Genomic DNA, 17912 nt, shown 5'->3' with positions numbered 1-17912 from the left:
AAAAATTAGCTTTTTAGCCAGTTGGTTATTAGTGAGGTAAAATTCTTCTCTCTCTGTCACTCTCCCTGTGTATTGATTTTTATCTCGTGTAATTTTACTAAATTTATCAATTGCATTGGGTTTTAGTAGTCTTCAGGGGATTCTGTAAATAAGAGCATATAACCTGACAGCAGTAAGTTGGCTTGTTCGTTCTTTTGTTCCACTTTGTATGTCCTTTTTCTCTTTGCCTTACTTAATTACCCTGGCAAAATTATGTTAGATAGGAATGGTGAGCATAGGACCCTTACATTGTTTCATATATCAAAGGAAACAGTTTCAACCTTTTCCCATTAAAGCTTAAGATCATTTTTGCTTTTTCATATATAGCCTTTGTTATATTGACACATTTTCCTTTCTTGCCTAACTTATTGAGGGTTTTTTCAAGAAAGACTGTTGGAGTTTTGTGGGGCGGTGGTAATGCACACATTTAATCCCAGCACTTGAGGAGAAGAAGAGACAGGCAGATCTCTGTGAGTTCAAGTTCAGACTGGTCTACAAAGCAAGTTCCAAGATAGCCAAAACTGTTACACAGAGAAACTCTGTATCAAAAAGAACAACAAGAAAAAAGAATGTTTGTAGGTGTAAGTATGTGAATCTACAAAAGCCAAAATAAAAGGATAGCAAAGATTTATTAGGGAACACTCATGAATAATGACAATGTGGAAAGCTTATAACTTATATTAGCCCATTATTATCTGTGTTAGCCACATGGCTCAGTACCTTTTCAGCAGCATAGTCACATCTTGCTTCTTCTGTGTCTGGACAGGACTGCAGAGGGAGCTTTCCTCTTCCCTGAATTCTCCTGTTCTCATTGACCCGCCTCTACTTCCTGTCTGGTTGTCCCACCTATACTTCCTGCCTGGCTACTGGCCAATCAGTGTTTATTTAAAACATAATCAACAGAATATAGACAATTGTCCCACACCACTTCTCCCCCCCCCTTTTTTTTTTTTAAAAAAAAAACAGAACATTCATAATTCATTTTTTGGGAATGTGGGCATAGTTTTCTAGGTTACTTCCTGCTGGTTGGGGGCACTGATAATCTAATGGGGACCTAAAGAAAATTTTGAATTATGACCAAGTCCTGACTGGAGTATCCTATGAGTCTTGATCATCTCAGGCAGCAGTCTTGAACCTGTTCTCTATGTAGAACTCAGACATCTGTACCATCTGTTTCTACCAGAGATTTCTCAGGTAGTCTTCCTTGATCAAACCTGAGAACATCTACAACAGGTGTCCTTTCTTGGTATTTTCAAAGTCCCAGTGACCCCAAATACATAATTTCTGTGTTCATTGCAATACTCTGAAACATTTCATTGCTATTCCTGTTTTGCCCTTTCTTTCACTTTGCCCAGCAAGGAACACTAGGGATAAAGGTGATTGTTGCAAGTAAAAAGTGAGATGTAAGAAGAACCAACTGACTAATTGAAGTATTGTTCAGTGGTTCCATGTGCTCATGGTAATTTTTATTTTAAATGTGATTTACGAACCTAAAATTTACAGTTAAATCTTGGCTATAGTAAATTTTTCTGTATAATATGGACCCTAGTTGTAAAAATGGTAATATTGAACAAGAAAGAAAATTATTAGCTGCCCCAAAATGTCAACTTTTTTTCTTTTTTTCTTCTTTTTCTTTTTTTCCTTTTTTTCTTTGGAGACAAGGTTTCTCTGTATAACAGTTCTGCCTGTCATGGAACTCACTTTATGGACTAGACAGGACTTGAACTCAGAGATCTTCCTGCCTCTGCCTCCTAAGGGCTAGGCTTAAAGGTGTGTGCCACCACCACCACCTGGCAAAAGGTTTTAACTGACTATAAAAATTAATTGTAATTATAAGAGTAATTTAGAAAATATTAAAAAGATAGGATTGACAAGGAGAATGATTACACAAAGAAAGTAACAGTTACTGAAATGTATCTTTGGTCTACTGTGTATATATATATATTTTACACTTTTTTTTTGTTACTAAGTTCTTTTGTCTCCTGAGGATTTCATTTTTTGGATGAATCTTGGTTTCTTTAACAAGTTGTAATATTACTTACACATTCAGATTATAACTTACAACATGGTGAATAAGGATGTCATAAGCATTCTTGAGTATAAGCCTGATGCATAACTAAACTAGAATGGTTGTTCCTGAGTCAGAAGGAAGACTCGGACATAGTCCTAACTATTTAGGGGCTTGATATATATACACCTGCTACCACCAAAAAGGGAAAATTTGATAGAGCTACTCAGTATATCTTTAGTTGTTAACCAAGATTTTACTAAGGAAGGGTGTGTGATTCCAGCTATGATATTTAGTTAAGCTCTTAATGTTTGTCGCCCCCTGTCCCCAGAAGTTGCTGTCTTAGTTAGGATTTTTATTACTGCATTGAAACACCATGATGAAGGAGGAAAGGGTTTATTTAGCTTACACTCCCATATCATTGTTCATCATCAGAGGAAGTCAGGAAAAGAATTTAAAAAGGGCAGGATGCAGAGACCATGGAGGAGTGCTGCTTTCTGGCTTGCTCCTTGTGGCTTGCTCAGCCTGCTTTCTTACAGAACCCAAGACCACCAGCTCAATGGTGATACCACCTGCAGTGGGCTGGGTCCTCCCCCATCAATCCCTAATTAAGAAAATTACTTAACAGGCATGCCTGCAACTTGATTTATGGAGGCATTTTCTTAATTGAAGTTCCCTCCTCTCAGGTGTCAAGCTTGTGTCAAGTTGGCATAAAACTAGCCAGCACAGTTGATGAGCTATTTGTGTATACATTTTATTTTTAGATATTGTTATAAACTTCCTCTGCTTCTCCGGTATAGTACTGGAACGTCTCAAGATTTGGGATAATGTATATTATTTTTCTATAGTCATTTACAAATCTAGAACCTGGCTCTTTCTATAGAGAGTTACCTGAAGACAGTATATTAGAGATCAGAGGTAGTTTGGTAAGAAAGATATTTAACCATTTGACAATAGCAGTATTCTAAGATAATAATGTGGGTAGTTTTGAATTTTAGTAACTTTGTTTAGACATTAAAAAAATCTTTGTTTACTTGATAATTAAAACCAATGACATAATCAAATAATTAAGGTTTTTGTTGTTCTCTTTCAGTATTAATTTTAAAGATCCACAGTTTGCTGAAGATTATGTTTTTAAAGCTGTAATGCTTCCAGGAGCAAGGTAACAATAGTAACTACCTACCTACATGTGTGCTTTGTGATAACGTCCATTCCTGTAGCCTAAATAGTGTATTTTCAAATGATCAGGAAGCCAGCAGCAGTTTTGAAACCTGGTGACTGGGAAAAATCCAGCAATGGGCGGCAGTGGAAACCCCAGCTTGGCTTTAATCGGGACCGGCGGCCTGTTCACCTGGACCAGGCAGCTTTTAGAACTTTAGGGTGAGTTTTATAATTCCTGTTGGTATATTTTTTGAGTCATTCCATAAACAAGGTAATATTTCTACCACAGATATTTAAGAGACTAATCAGTACAACTACTTTGTATCTATGTTAGTGATTTTGATAATATACACCCCCCCCCCTTTTTTTTTGGCTGCAGGATCTTTCTGTCTGGTCTGGAACTCACTATGTAGACCAAGCTGACCTCAAACTCAGAGCTCCACCTGCCCCTGCCTTCAGAGTACTGGGGATTAACTTTTCTTTTCTTTAGATGTTCACATCTATATTTCTCTATATATATTGCTTTATTTGTTGCATAAAGAGTCTATTCTCTTTGTAGGTTTTTTCTAGTTTTCTAGCAGACACAGGAATGAAATATTGCCTTTAATGTCAGTAAGGTCTGAATTTGTTATGCATCACTACAACAGAGTATCTTTATGAATATTAACTAATATATTAGTCGACAAAGACACCAGGCTCTTAAATTTTATTTCCCTTTGCTTGAAAAGTGGTCTCTCATTGTTGTTTGAATTGGCATTTCCATGCCCGCTAAGTAATGTTTATTTGATCATCTGTATTTCCTTTATAAATTTGAGTTTTTTATCTTTTACCCTTATTTGCTGTTGGATTGTCTTTTTCCTAGTGATAGAAGAAACTATTTATATTTAGAGAACTTTGAAACAATGATAGTTAAGTCTGGGATAAAAAGAATGATGATAGCCTGGTGATGGAACACGCCTTTAATCCTAGAATTTAGGAGGCAAAGGCAGGGGGATCTCTGTAAGTTCGAGGACAACCTGGTCTACATGAGTTTCAGGACAGGCAGACCTATACAGAGAAACCTTGTCATGAAAAGAATTAAAATCTATGTGTTGCAGTGCATTGTGTGGCAGGATTGGGAAGGGCTCCTGTGCTAGTGGCACTTGCATTGATTGAATGTGGAATGAAGTATGAAGATGCTGTTCAGTTTATAAGACAAAAAAGAAGGGGAGCATTCAATTCCAAACAGCTGCTTTACTTGGAGAAATATCGACCTAAGATGCGATTACGCTTCAGAGATACCAATGGGCATTGCTGTGTTCAGTAGAAGTAGAGGAAGGCTTACTGGATCGTGGCATTAGAGGGAACTCTTGGTACCTGGAAATGTGAATCTGGAATCTTACCTGTGTCATCAAAGTAGTGATGGATTCAGTACTCCTCAACTCCTAATGATTGAGAAGAAAGCAAACGATAAATCCCTCTATAACACGAATAAAATGTTTAAGAAAAGAAAAAAAAATCTATATAAATTTATATATATATATATATATATTATGTCAGAAAAAGCAGCTTGTTAGAGGAAATGTTAATGACTCATTGTTCAGGAAATAAAACTATAACTCATTAATAAATTTTGATATTAATGAGACAACTAAAGAAAAACAGTGTCTTAGAGGTTAAGCGTAAAACTCAGTCTCTCTGAAGTTTCTTCCTGTACTTATAAAAATTATACTACTCTGCATCTAAGGGTAAAGTAGACAATAATTGTGCCTACCTTATGAAATGGTAATAACTTCAACACTGTAAATATCAGCGGATACTGTCACTGTTTGGAAAGTTTTTCTTCTTAAGAATAAAAGAAACAACTTTAATAGACTCAGTAACATTTGCCTAGTTTTTAGTCTTTTAGAAAGCAACATTGAAGTGCATCTAGGTAGAGTTCCTAGTTTCAAAGACAATATTTTATGTAAGTTCTTATTACTTGGAACTTACCTTGAGAAAATAGTTTCAAAGGAGCATAGCTGTATCCCTACATATGTCTTACTCATCGAAACCTATAATAATAGCACTAAATGAGAGAAAAGTTTTAGTAACTTAGGGAAATAGCCTATAGATGGCATGTTATAATTAAAAGTAAAGAAAGACACAGGGCAGTGTTTGATTTGATAAATTAAAATAGAATATAGAATAATAATTAGTAGTGACAGCAACAGGATTAGTAGTGACAGCAAGAGAATAGATCCTTGAGGGAAAAAGCTTACATATACAGAAAAAACGATTTGTTGCCTTTTGCATAAGTAATTAGATGTTTAGAGGGTTATGACCATCGATATGGCAGATGAGCATTTGCTATCACTATTATGTTTACAGTTTTCAACATTAATTATGCCTCTAAAATAAAGAGGCAACAACTAGTATTTGATCTGTCAGCTTAATGTATTAATATATATTTGTATATAGCTCTCAATATCTTTTCTTATGTGAGGATCTCTTTTACAGACATGTTATGCCAAGAGGCTCGGGGACTGGTATTTACAACAACAATGCACCACCACCTGCAGCTTACCAGGGCAGCTTACACAGGCCACTGTTGAGAGGGCAAGCTCAGATTCCAAAACTTATGTCAAGTAAGTTTTTACTGATTGGTTATTTTATATTCTAAATGAAATATGAGCAAAGGCTGCTTTTCATTCTCATTACCAAAAAGATTGGTTGCTTCACTGGAGAAGTGGAATTAAGCAATTCTAGAAGAGTTGTAAGAGAACACTTAATGAGAAATCTCCCAAATAGTTCCTCTCTTGTTTATATCTAGCTAATTAAGGTGAACTGAATGTCTTCCTTTTCTTTCTTTATAAATCTATTTCTGAGTTAACTACACAGAGATATATGTAGTTGATGGGTGTCTATCTGTTAATTCAAAATTTGAAGAGTTGAAATTGTGATCATTTAGATGTTAAAGGATAAAAATATTCCTATCTTGGCCCAAATTGTATGTTAGTTCTACCTAACATGAAGCCAGACATTGCTTTAGTTGGTAATACCTCTCATCTGAGAGAACCTTGACCTTTCTTTCTTTCCCTTCTCAAAACTTGTGTTAGAGACAGCTTATAAGTCAACTACAAAAGAATATAGTATTTTGATTGCCATAGTAATGTTAGAAAACAGTTGAGTACTTAGGTTTCTCATTGATTTTAATTTTATTCCCATTTAATGTTATTTTTGAGCCCATGACTGTGCTCATTCACCATGAAAATATAGATCAGGCTACTATCTTCATACAGCCTTTACTTTTCTATTCCTGGTTTTCTGGTTGCTATCCAACCAGGCAAGGGTAGCAGTGGGGAGACTGTAGTAGAAAGCCACTTGTTTGTTTCTGCTGCCCAGCCCCAAAATAACCATAAAGAAACTTTATTATTTAAATCACTGCTTGGCCCATTAGCTCTGGCTTCTTATTGGCTAACTCTTACATCTAAATTTAACCCATTTCTAATAATCTGTGTATTGCCATATGGCTGTGGCTTACCAGGTAAAGTTCCCTCTGGCTCTGGTAGGACTGCATGGCTTCTCTCTGACTCCGCCCTTCGTTCTCCCAGCATTTAGTCCTGCCTACTGCTGTTCTACCCTATCAGGCCAAGTCAATTTCTTTATTAACCAATGGTATTCACAGCATACAGAGGGGAATCCCACATCAGGGGACGACAGTTTGGCTTTGGCAAGAGGCTAGCATTTGTTAAGTCAGAGGTGCAATAACACTTAAAATCTATTTTTTGAATGTTTGTAATCTTTTTACAAAAATTTGATTTCAAAAGAAGGATGGGAGCAGGGAATATGATTCAACAATAGATCTTTGTCTTGCTTGTCAGGGTCCTGTGTTTGATCTCTGCTACCATGTGTAATAAAAAAAAAAAAGAGTGCTGCTTTAGTGCAGAGAACTCAGAAGTCTTTAAGCTTCTCTCCCTCTCTCTCATCTCAATTGTTTTGTTGTCTTTGAGATAAGATTTTGTGTTTGCCATAGCCCTGGTTGGTCTCAGATTTCAGAAATTTTACCTTTTTTTGGAGGGGGTGTTGAGACAGGGTTTCTCTGTAGCTTTGGACCCTGTCCTGGAACTAGCTCTTGTAGACCAGGCTGGCCTCGAACTCACAGAGATCCACCTGCCTCTGCCTCCTGGGTGCTGGGATTAAAGGCGTGTGCCACCACTGCCTGGCTTAGACTTCAGAAATTCTTTTGCTTAGTCTTCTGAGTGCTCGAACAACAGGCTCAATCTGTCACAACAGATTTAAGCCATCCTTTCTTGATCCAAATTGTATCCCAGTACTTTATGTCATACAATCAGACATTGCTTTAGGTGGGTATGCTAGGTAGTTATTAAAGTGCCAGGTAAAGTTGGAGATTGTTAGGATGTGTCTGTGCTTATCACAGTCTTTTTTTTTTTTTTTTTTTTTTTTGGTTTTTTTTTTTTTTGGTTTTTTGAGACAGGGTTTCTCTGTGGCTTTGGAGCCTGTCCTGGAACTAGCTCTTGTACACCAGGCTGGTCTCGAACTCACAGAGATTCACCTGCCTCTGCCTCCCAAGTGCTGGGATTAAAGGCGTGCGCCACCACCGCCCAGCTTTTTTTCTTTTCTTTTTTTTTTTTTTTTAAATATTTATTTATTTATTTATTATGTATACAATATTCTGTCTGTGTATGCCTGCAGGCCAGAAGAGGGCACCAGACCTCATTACAGATGGTTGTGAGCCACCATGTGGTTGCTGGGGATTGAACTCAGGACCCTTGGAAGAGCAGGCAATGCTCTTAACCTCTGAGCCATCTCTCCAGCCGCTTATCACAGTCTTAATGCCAGTTGATTTACAAACCATTTCTAACTTTAAGCACAGATTTTCTGGACATAGTCCCTAAGAAGAAATGAGTTCTGAAGGTCTCATTCTCTCAGGGCCCACTTGTTATCAGGTATGCTATCTGATGCTCTGGCTTTGCTGTGTTGTATAACTTACTGAAATCGAATACAGCATCATAGCTCACTGTCAAGGAAACTTTGTATTGCAACAGTTTTCTTTTTTCAAGATTTACTTTTATTTATGTGTCTTGTATGTGTTTGTGTACATACCACATGTGTATGTATGCCACATGTATGCCAGTGGAGAAGGCATAGATTCCCCTGGAGCTGGAACTAACAGGTAGTTGTGAGTGTTGGGAATAAGTACTTTTGACTGCTGCCATCTCGCCAATGTCTTATTCTATTTTTTTTTTGGTAGTGCAGAAGGGTGCAGAGTTTTAGTAAGTTCACTGGGAATCTATATAGTGCAATAACTGAATGCCTACTTTGCTTCTAATATCAAGCAAATGACATTTCTGAGAATGCCTGCTGTGTGCAATGGAGCAGTCTAATCAGTTTGAAAGAACTCTACACCCTGAGATTTTGGTGGGAAATAGTAAGAGCATGTCCAGATCATTTTCAAAGCCGGTTCTTTACTGACACTTTCCTTTTCAGTTCTCATTTTTCTTATGGTTCTTAACCATTTATTTCTGTCCATAATTGAACTACATAAGAAAAAGAATTGATGCTGGGTGGTGGTGGCACAAGCCTTTAATCCCAGCATTTGGGAGGCAGAGGCAGGTGGATCTCAGTGAGTTCCAGGACACAGAGAAACCCTGTCTTGAAAAACCAACCCCCCCCAAACAAAAAAAAGGAAAGAAAGAAAAAAAAAGGAATTGAGATGCCGAAATGCTAGAGCCAATGTAATTAATCTTAGTTTAGCTACTGTTTCTTAAGATGATAGTTATCAGGAATTCTTACATACTGCATGTATATACTTCCATGGGATGAAACAAGCTTGCACTGCAAAGGAAGAGGCATGTGTTCACCATTTAACAGCTCCTTCTATCCCTTATTCATGAAATGCCTAAGGTAGGATAACTTAAAAAGATTTTTTTTTTTAAGGCAAGGTTTCTTTGTGTGGCTCTGATTGTCCTGGAACTCAACTCTGTAGACTGGACTGGCCTCAAACTCAGAGATCTACCTGCTTCTACCTCCCAAGTGCTGGGATTAAAGTCATGTGTTACCACCGCCTGGTCCAATAAAGAAATTTTATCTGGGCTCTTCATTCTGAAAGAGTAGGGTTAAAGAACTTCATGTGTTGCTGAACCTTTTGTTGGCAGAGCCCTAAAGCAGTATTGGACAGCATGTAGCAAGAGATAGGGATATTTTCTAGGCTTAGTAAATTAACTGTTATTTAGTCATGGGCGACCCCGTGATGATCGTAACCTAATCATAATCACTCTTTTTTTCTCCTTGTCATTGTCCCTTTATGTCCCGTTCCTTTTTGTTTTTCAGACAAGATCTTAGTATTTTGTACAGGTTTCCCTTAAAGTTTTGGGCTAAAGTGATTCTCCCTTAAGTAGCCTGGGACTCCACCCCCTTAATACCTCACAGTGAGAATCATATTTCAACATGTCATCCTAGAGGGACACTTAAGCCATAACTAACCCAAAGCATTATGTTCCTAAATTTCGGTAACAGCCTACTACTACTGTGATCTCTTTGGATAATGTCTGTTAGATACTCACCTTTAACTCTTCGTTTTCCTCAATTATTATATATTCATAATTATATCACTATTATAACACATTGGATGTGTCTTTTTTAAAAAAAAAAACGATGGCTCAATGAATAAGAACAGTGGCTTTTCTTCCGGAGGACCCAGGTTCAAGTCACAGCACCTATGTGGTGGCTCACAGTCATCAGTAACCCTAGTTCCAGAGGATTAGGGGAATCTGACATTTCTCTTCTGACCTTCGAGGGCACTGCATGCACATTGTAGACAGACATGTGCAAGTAAACAGCCATAACAGATAAATAAAAATAAATAAATCTTTAAAACACACACACACACACTAAAGGCCTGATTGTGACTACCAAAAATCAGTTGCACTAGGCATGATAACACACATTTCTAATCCAAGCAGCATTTGGGAGGCTAAGATAGGGGGAGGATTCCACAAATTTGAGGTCAGACTGGGTCACAGAGGGAGACCCTGTCTCAAAGAACAATATAATCTGTCAGACAGTGGTAGTACACACCTTTAATCCCAGCACTAGGGAGACAGAGACAGGCGGATCTCTGAGTTCGAGTACAACCTGGTCTACAAGAGCTCGTTCCAGGATAGTCTTCAAAGCTACAGAGAAACCCTGTTCAAAAACAAAGAACAATCCAACACATCTGTGGTGGTTTGACAGAAAATAATCCTCAAAAGGATTGACACTATTAGGAGGTGTGGCCTTGTTGGTGTAGCTATGGCCCTTTTGGAGGAAGTGTGTAACCGTGGAGGCAGTCTTTGAGGTCTCATATATGTTTAAGCCATGCCCAGTGTCTCAGATCACTCTGCCTAATCAGTTACAGAAATTTCAGCACCATGTCTGCCTGTTTGCCACCATGTAGCACCATGATGATGATGCACTAAACCTCTGAAAATGTAAGCCAGCCCCAATCTAATGTTTTTCCTTATAGAGTTACCATGGTCATTGTCTCTTCACAGCAATAGAAACCCTAAGACAACATCCCTATTTGGGAAATGCTACACTAGGTCAGTGGTATTTGACTTTGGTGCTTGACTTAACAGGAGTCTTAACCTGTAGAAGAAAATCACTCACTATGAAGAAAATCACTCACTAGAAATTTGAAGCTTGAAGCTTTGTCAGAAACTTTTTTATTTTAGTAAAATTGAAGACTGAAACAGCTGGGTAGTGGTGGCATATGTCTTTAATCCCAGAACTTGGGAGGCAGAGGCAGGCAGATCTCTGTGAGTTCCAAGCCATCCTGGTCTACAGTTAGTTTCAGGACAGCTAGGGCTGTTACACAAAAAGAAACCCTATCTCGAAAAAGAAAAAAACTTAAAACACTTAATCTTTTTTTGTTTCTAATTTAAAAATTTTTAAATTTAACTAGCCCAGTTCCCCCTCCTGCTTCTCTCGCTTCCCATCCACTCCTCAGAGAAGGTAAGGCTTCCCTTGGGGAGTCAACAAAGCCTGGTATATCAAGTTGAGGCAGGACCAGGCACCCCACCCCCATATCAAGGCTGAGCAAGGTATCCCACCATAGGAAATAAGCTTCAAAAAACCAGTTCATGCACCCAGGATAAGTCCTGGTTCCACTGCCAGCTCTCCCACCCCAACAGATAAGCTACATAACTGTCACACACTCAGAGGGCTTAATTCAGTCCCATAGAGGATCCCCAGATGTCAGTCCAGAGTCAGTGAGCTCCCACTAGCTCAGGTCAGCTGTCTCTGTGGTTTTCTCAGTCATGATCTTGATACCCCCTTGCTCATATAATCCCTCTTCTCCCTCTTTAGCCAAGCTCCAGACGCTCAGCCCACTGCTTGGCTGTGGATCACTGTATCTGCTTCCATCAGTTACTGGATATAAGTTCTCAGTTCAGGCACCATCTCCACTATTGCTAGAAGTCTTAGCTGGGGTCATCCTTGTGGATTCCTGGGAATTTCCTTAGCACCTGGTTTCTCCCTAACCCCTTAATGGCTCCCTCTATCAAGATATCTCTTTCATTGCTCCCCCTTTCCATTCTTCCCCCAATTTGGCCATCTTGAGCCCTCATATTTCCATTCCCCATCCCCTTCCTTCTACTCCCTTTGCGGTTTACCCAGGAGATCTTAACTATTCCCCTTTCCTGGGGCCCTCCATGTGTGTCCCCTTAGGGTCTACTTTTTACCTAATTTCTCTGGATTAAACCACTGAATCTTAAAAAAATGTTTTTAGTGCCATAATTATTTTCTTGTAATATGGTTTAAAATCCACTGAAGATGAACTATTTGGTCAAACTGCTACTTCTACCAACCAACTGTCAGCCATTGGTGTTTCATACTGTTGGTCTTTAGTTTGCCTTTAATGTGATAGTTTTGAGCTGTAATTGTTCATTTATTGATAACTTGTTGGAGTCAAGTGTAGCCCTGAGCACTCAGTATGAATTAAACATTGAGTTTCTGCATTCCAAAGAACCTGATGTGTGATTTCTCTTCATTTTGGACAGTAAACTTGTCAATTAGCTGCATTTGAAAAGTGATTTGTGATTACTGCAGTCAGTAAACATGGAATCTTTTCTGTAATTGGCACAATGATTAAATAAATTGTCACTTGAAAAGCTAATGGCAAAACTTGGTTGATGTGGCCTTAGAGCTCTAGAAAAGGGATAGGTTTTTAAAGACCAAAGGAAAAAATTAACTGTCTTTTTATTCCCCTTTGCACTTGTACCTTCTGAAGTGCAATTCATTGTCTCACAGGTTTTTTTTCTCCCACTCAAAAAGATCTTCTGTTAGAGCCATACAAATGAATGGTAATAAGTTTGTTTTACTGTCTACTTCATTACTTATCAGCCAAGAAATATTTCTGCTTTATGAATACTTAAGGGCTATGTGTATTACTCAGAGCTACATGAAAAAAATGTTTAAAGATAGCTTTGAAAATGTCTCTTTTTTTTGTCATTTTTCTTTTTGGATTAAAAACAAAGGATACTTAATAATTATGACAAAATTTTTTAAATTTTATATTTGCTCAAGTTTTAGGAAAACATGTATTTGCTAATACTGAGATTATGTGGAAAGGGGTTGTTCTGAAAGTGAGGATTAAATATGGAAACACTTGATGTACCAAAGATGGTGACATGGGAATGAGTGTTTATCACTATTTTCTAGAACTTAAAGGTAGATTGTCAGGGAGTGCTTAACCCTTGATGCTTGTGTAGTTCATTCCAGTTACTGAAAATAATGTTTTCTTAATTTAATGTGCTGCAGGTTTGAATTGAATGTGTGTGTATTGATGGTGGTAATGGCATTACCCTCCAATTGTACATGTTCTAGGAGAAAATAAATTTCCCCCTTTATTTTCATAATAAAGTGGTCTAGAAAGTTTATATATACATCTTTTTCATTGTCTTCATTTAGTCTGTAAAAGTCAAGTTTCGTGTGAAAGTTTTTTCTAAGTACCGTAAGAGAGTATGCGTTCTGGGTTTATTAGGGAACATGGAACCAGACTTACAGGGTTAAGTCTTATTATTTTTATTATTATTATTATTATTATTATTATTATTATTATTTTTGGTTTTTCGAGACAGGGTTTCTCTGTGGTTTTGGAGCCTGTCCTGGAACTAGCTCTTGTAGACCAGGCTGGTCTCGAACTCACAGAGATCCGCCTGCCTCTGCCTCCCAAGTGCTGGGATTAAAGGCGTGCGCCACTACCACCCAGCCATGGGTTAAGTCTTAACGTTAAACAAAGGCATGTTTCCGAGGTGAAGTGAAGAAGCCTGCAAAGTGGTGCTAAAGAGGGTCTGAGCAGATTTGTTCTGTTGGCTTTGTTTTGTTTGCTTATCAGACTGTTACCTAATTTTATACATGTAAAGACATTAAAATACAAATTTTTAAAATATTTTAACTGATTCTTACTAATTTTTGTATACCATTGAATTTGTCTTCAAGTTTATAAATAATCAGAAAAAGTACAAATGCTGATTTTTACTTTCAGTAGACTGCTTTCTCATAAATTGCAACTCATTAAAAATTAACTATGTTTAATAAATCTTACATTTTCCATCTAAGGATTCCATACAAATGAAATAATTGCTGTTCTTGTAAGAATTTCTAGACTTTACCTGTTCGAGATTTTCTTTGGGGCTGAGGTTTAGCTCAGTTGGTAGAGTGCTTGTCTAGCACACAGCCATGGGTTCAGTGTCCCAGCACCATGTGTACCAGGCCTGGTGGTGGTACTTTAATCCCCAGTACTCAAAAACTAGAATTAGCAAGGCCAGAAGTTCAAGGTCATCCTTGACTATATAGAGTTTAAGACTAGGCTAGACCCTGCCTCAAAAAAATAAAAAAGAGAGAGAGATAAAATACAGATTTTTCTGGCAATTTATAGTCTGTAGTAGTGATTCACTTGGGGCCCAACAGGCACCTTTCTTCTCCATTTCTGTGGACTTTATGGTAATAAGCTTCCAAAATTTCTACGGAGGCCTTGAGTTACATTTCATATCTGATAACCAGTGAGAAACCTCTCTGTTATGACTCAGCTTGACTGCTAGTAATTTTATTATTAAGCAGTAAAACAGGATATAATTCAGCTAGAGAGACTGCTTGATTTGCTGGTGAAGAGCATCCTTTCCATTGTGAAAAAGGAGTGCCTCTTTGACTACTGGAAACCATGCTTGTTGGTGTGGATATTTGGGTAGTATGTCCACATCTAGAGAATTGCCTCAGACTGTGGAGATGGAAGAAAGCCCAGAGCAGAGGAGGCCAGCTGTGTCATGTTACAATCATCAGTTGCCATGTACTTTGCCCATTTGTGCTCTGTGAAATTTTTAAAAGTATAATTCTTTTTTTGTAAAACAAAATTGTACATTTTTTGGTTCTTAACTAGGGATAAACTTTTATTTCTTTTTTCCTTTAAGAAATTAATTTTGAAAAGCATAGTTTTGGTTTGTGTTTCCATTAAAATATGGGCCTGATACATATAGTAAGCTGTGCTGTCCGTGGTCTTAGGAGTCTGGACATAGGTATTGTCCTCACACAGTGAACTCATTACACGGTTTCTGGGTCCAGCTGTTTTAATTAGGGTACAGCAGACCCTGCTAAAGGCAGATGGTAACAGCAAGGCTGACGCCAGGAGCAGTAGTTAGTTGATTCTGTCCCTCTACGTGCTTTGAATGTGAATGTCACTTCTGGACAGGAGTTGATGGGTCTTTCCTTTCATGTAATGTTCAGTTTATGGAAGCAGCCATTGCATTTCTTCTAAGTAGATAAAGTTGCCAGTTCAGATTTGCACTAATCGGGTAGGAGGTTGATGACCAGCAAACTATGTAAAAGTGGGTGGTTCTTTCCTTAGCTTCTCTTGGTGGTTTGTATTAGATAGAGACTGTGTGCTTTCCACTCGACAGTGTCATGTGGCACACCTATGAGGAAAGTATCAAAGTGTAGTCGAATTACTATTATCAGTTCAGTGTGCAGTCATAAACAAGGCCAAGATCTTCTCTTTTGTGTATAGCAATTAAAATATACATGTAAAAAGTGTGTGTATATTTAAAAAAATAATAAAATAAAAAGTGTGTGTATATAGTACATAGCCACACAGTATAGCAAATGAGAGAAAAGTATGAGTATGGTCAAGGTTACCAAAACCAACTTGTTAGCAACATAGACATAATCAGCAAAAGTCTTTGTTGATTCTGTTGGTTATTTTTACATTCATGGTTAATTCTGATTCTAGCTTGCTTACTTGGTTTACATGTTATCTCATTTCCTTTTCAGGACTTTGAATTATAAACTATGTGGACAGGTCATAGAGAATACTTTAACAAGGCTTCTATGAACTCCTTCTATTTATTTTCCAGATATGAGGCCCCAAGATTCCTGGCGAGGTCCTCCTCCTCTTTTCCAGCAGCAGAGATTTGACAGGTAATACTAAAGCAAGCATGTTTTAAATGCTGCCTATATTGACATGGTGTGTGTGTGTGGGGGGGGGGGGGGGTGGTTGGCTGCTTACAAAACCTACCTGGTTTGAAATAATACTTTCCCCCCCACCCCAAATAATTTTTCCTATACCTGTTTTTAGGAAATACGAAGTTAATACTTGGAATTAAAATGCTTGTGTTTATATAGCTTCCTATGTTTCTTGGTTCTCTTGGACTATATTTTATTGAAGCTTTGAGGTACTCTAAAAAATGCAACACAGAGAGCTTAAAATTGTATTAGGTTTTTTCAGGCTAAACAAATTTCTTTTAAGCAGGGTTGTGCAGTTTAATGAGGCATAACTAATGGTGTTCCACTTTTATCATGTCTGCCAGCGGCACAGCATTAGTACAGACCAGCTATTGATTCTTACTACAGACCTCTTCAAGTCCTAATCAGCTTCTTTGGTACAACTTTTTCAGGGCTGACAGGCCTATTGTAGGGCAGTGTCACTGTAGGTCAGTAGTTATTAGTTGCCACTGAAAACAGTTTCTTCAACTACTTAAGACTGAACTGAATTAAATGCAGAAGGGACTCAGAAGAGGATTATGGGATCTGCGGTCTAATAAGTACCATGGACTAGAAAGAATGTGACATGGTTTAATAACAAGGGATGTTTGACATGTGTTCCTTCATTCATAAGTTCTGTGTTCCTAAGTCAGATTGGACTATCCATGAGAAGTCAGCTGGGCATGTTATGAATAATTTTTAACTTCTATAGGATACTATTTTTAATGATGCTTTAAAATTCAAGCTGGATTTTATTTTGCCAACATCCATAAATGTAAAACTAAATGGAGTCCCATTCCAATTAAGCTCCCTTTTTCACTTTTCCAGTTATCTGTTTTTTTCTTTGCTGAGTTAACCATTTTGATCTGTTCACATATGTAGTGAATGGAGTGTATTAACAAATGGGGCTAGAAATAGTGATCTTCTTACACAAACACGCAGTAGTTATTCAGACCCTCCAGAATTCTTTCTGTCATTAGTTCAAGATTACCACAAAGATTTGTGTAATTCAGCTATTTGCTGATGGTGTCATACAAGTCATATTTTAAACTTAATACAACTGGTAAGCATATGTTGATGTTTCTAATGTATGCGCTCAAAGCATAGAACATGTATTATTTAATTATCAAGGAGCCCAGGCTGGCCTTGAACTTCCAATCCTCCTACCTTCTCCCAAATCTGAGAGTAGAGAATACAGATAAACAACACAACCAAATTAACACGATTTTAAAAGAGAAGTAAAGGGATAAATTTTTCTAAATCATTAGACTTGTTTTTTTCCTATTGTTTTTCACTTCTTTGCTATGTTAATAACAATTTCTAATGATTATCTTCTGCTTAAGAAGTTTCAGCACTGAATTAACATCTGTTTAAAAATGTGAGTGTATGTTTCTCTCAGCTACCTTCTAAAGGAGATGCTGTTAATTTTCATTTTTACGTAAAGTGAAACACATCATTCAGTAGCTTATCCAAGGTCACACTTCCATGCTATTCTTTACCAAGAAACTTTTTAGTAGAACAGAACTCACCAGACTGTTTACTCTGAGCATAATATAAAGCCACAGCACATCAAAGGAGGTGAAGGATCGGCTTGCACTTCTGAGGCTCCTTCTGTAGTTGCAGCAGCTTTCCTTTCTCTGTGTACACATGTAAAGTATTTCTAAGACCACCGTCTTTGTCTCCTTCTTTGCCCTGTCCATCATTTTCTTGTTCTGATTCTACCCTTACCAACTAGTATTATTAACCTGGCTGACTTTGTGAACCTAGGAAGCTAGGAATGAGTTTTGTATGTATTTTTAGTTGTTTTAGATACTTTAAAGCCATCCCTGAAAGAAAAGGTTAAAGGTAAGCATTTATAGAATCCTTAACTCATGGTTTTTAGGGAAACGGAACTCTACTTTTTAGGTAGGGTTTCACTGTATGGCCATGTTGGTCTACAGCTTGCACCTTTGTGTCTCAGTCTCCTAAGTACTAGTGAACGAAACCATTCTATTCATAAATAAAAAGTAAGTTTGAATTCTGCTCTCTTAAACTGTAGCTAATAAGTGGGTACAATCTATTATTCATTTTCATAGTACTTGTCAATTCCAGCTATTCAGACCTTACAAGACAGAGAGGAGGAACCATTTTCTTTAACAAGAAGTTATGGATAGTAGATGGTGGTAGTCTTATGAGAGCCAACCTTTTGTAATTTGTCGTTCAGAACATT

General features: G+C 37.6%; 1 protein-coding gene across 2 annotated transcripts in view; it reads left to right on the top strand.

The window, feature by feature from the left end:
• The window catches only part of Xrn2 (5'-3' exoribonuclease 2), a 70770-nt gene that overhangs the window by 46373 nt on the left and 6485 nt on the right, over window positions 1–17912 (top strand). For both annotated transcript variants that reach the window (XM_057781203.1, XM_057781204.1), the window contains 4 exons: window positions 3141–3209; window positions 3296–3427; window positions 5687–5814; window positions 15577–15640. In XM_057781203.1, coding sequence (XP_057637186.1) covers window positions 3141–3209; window positions 3296–3427; window positions 5687–5814; window positions 15577–15640 — 393 coding nt within the window. The remainder of the gene's footprint in view (window positions 1–3140; window positions 3210–3295; window positions 3428–5686; window positions 5815–15576; window positions 15641–17912) is intronic.

This window comes from Chionomys nivalis, chromosome 9 (assembly GCF_950005125.1).
Source record: "Chionomys nivalis chromosome 9, mChiNiv1.1, whole genome shotgun sequence".
Taxonomy (NCBI): Eukaryota; Metazoa; Chordata; class Mammalia; order Rodentia; family Cricetidae; genus Chionomys; species Chionomys nivalis.
The sequence above is the reverse complement of the archived record's forward strand: the minus strand, read 5'-3'. Positions and strand labels throughout refer to the sequence as shown.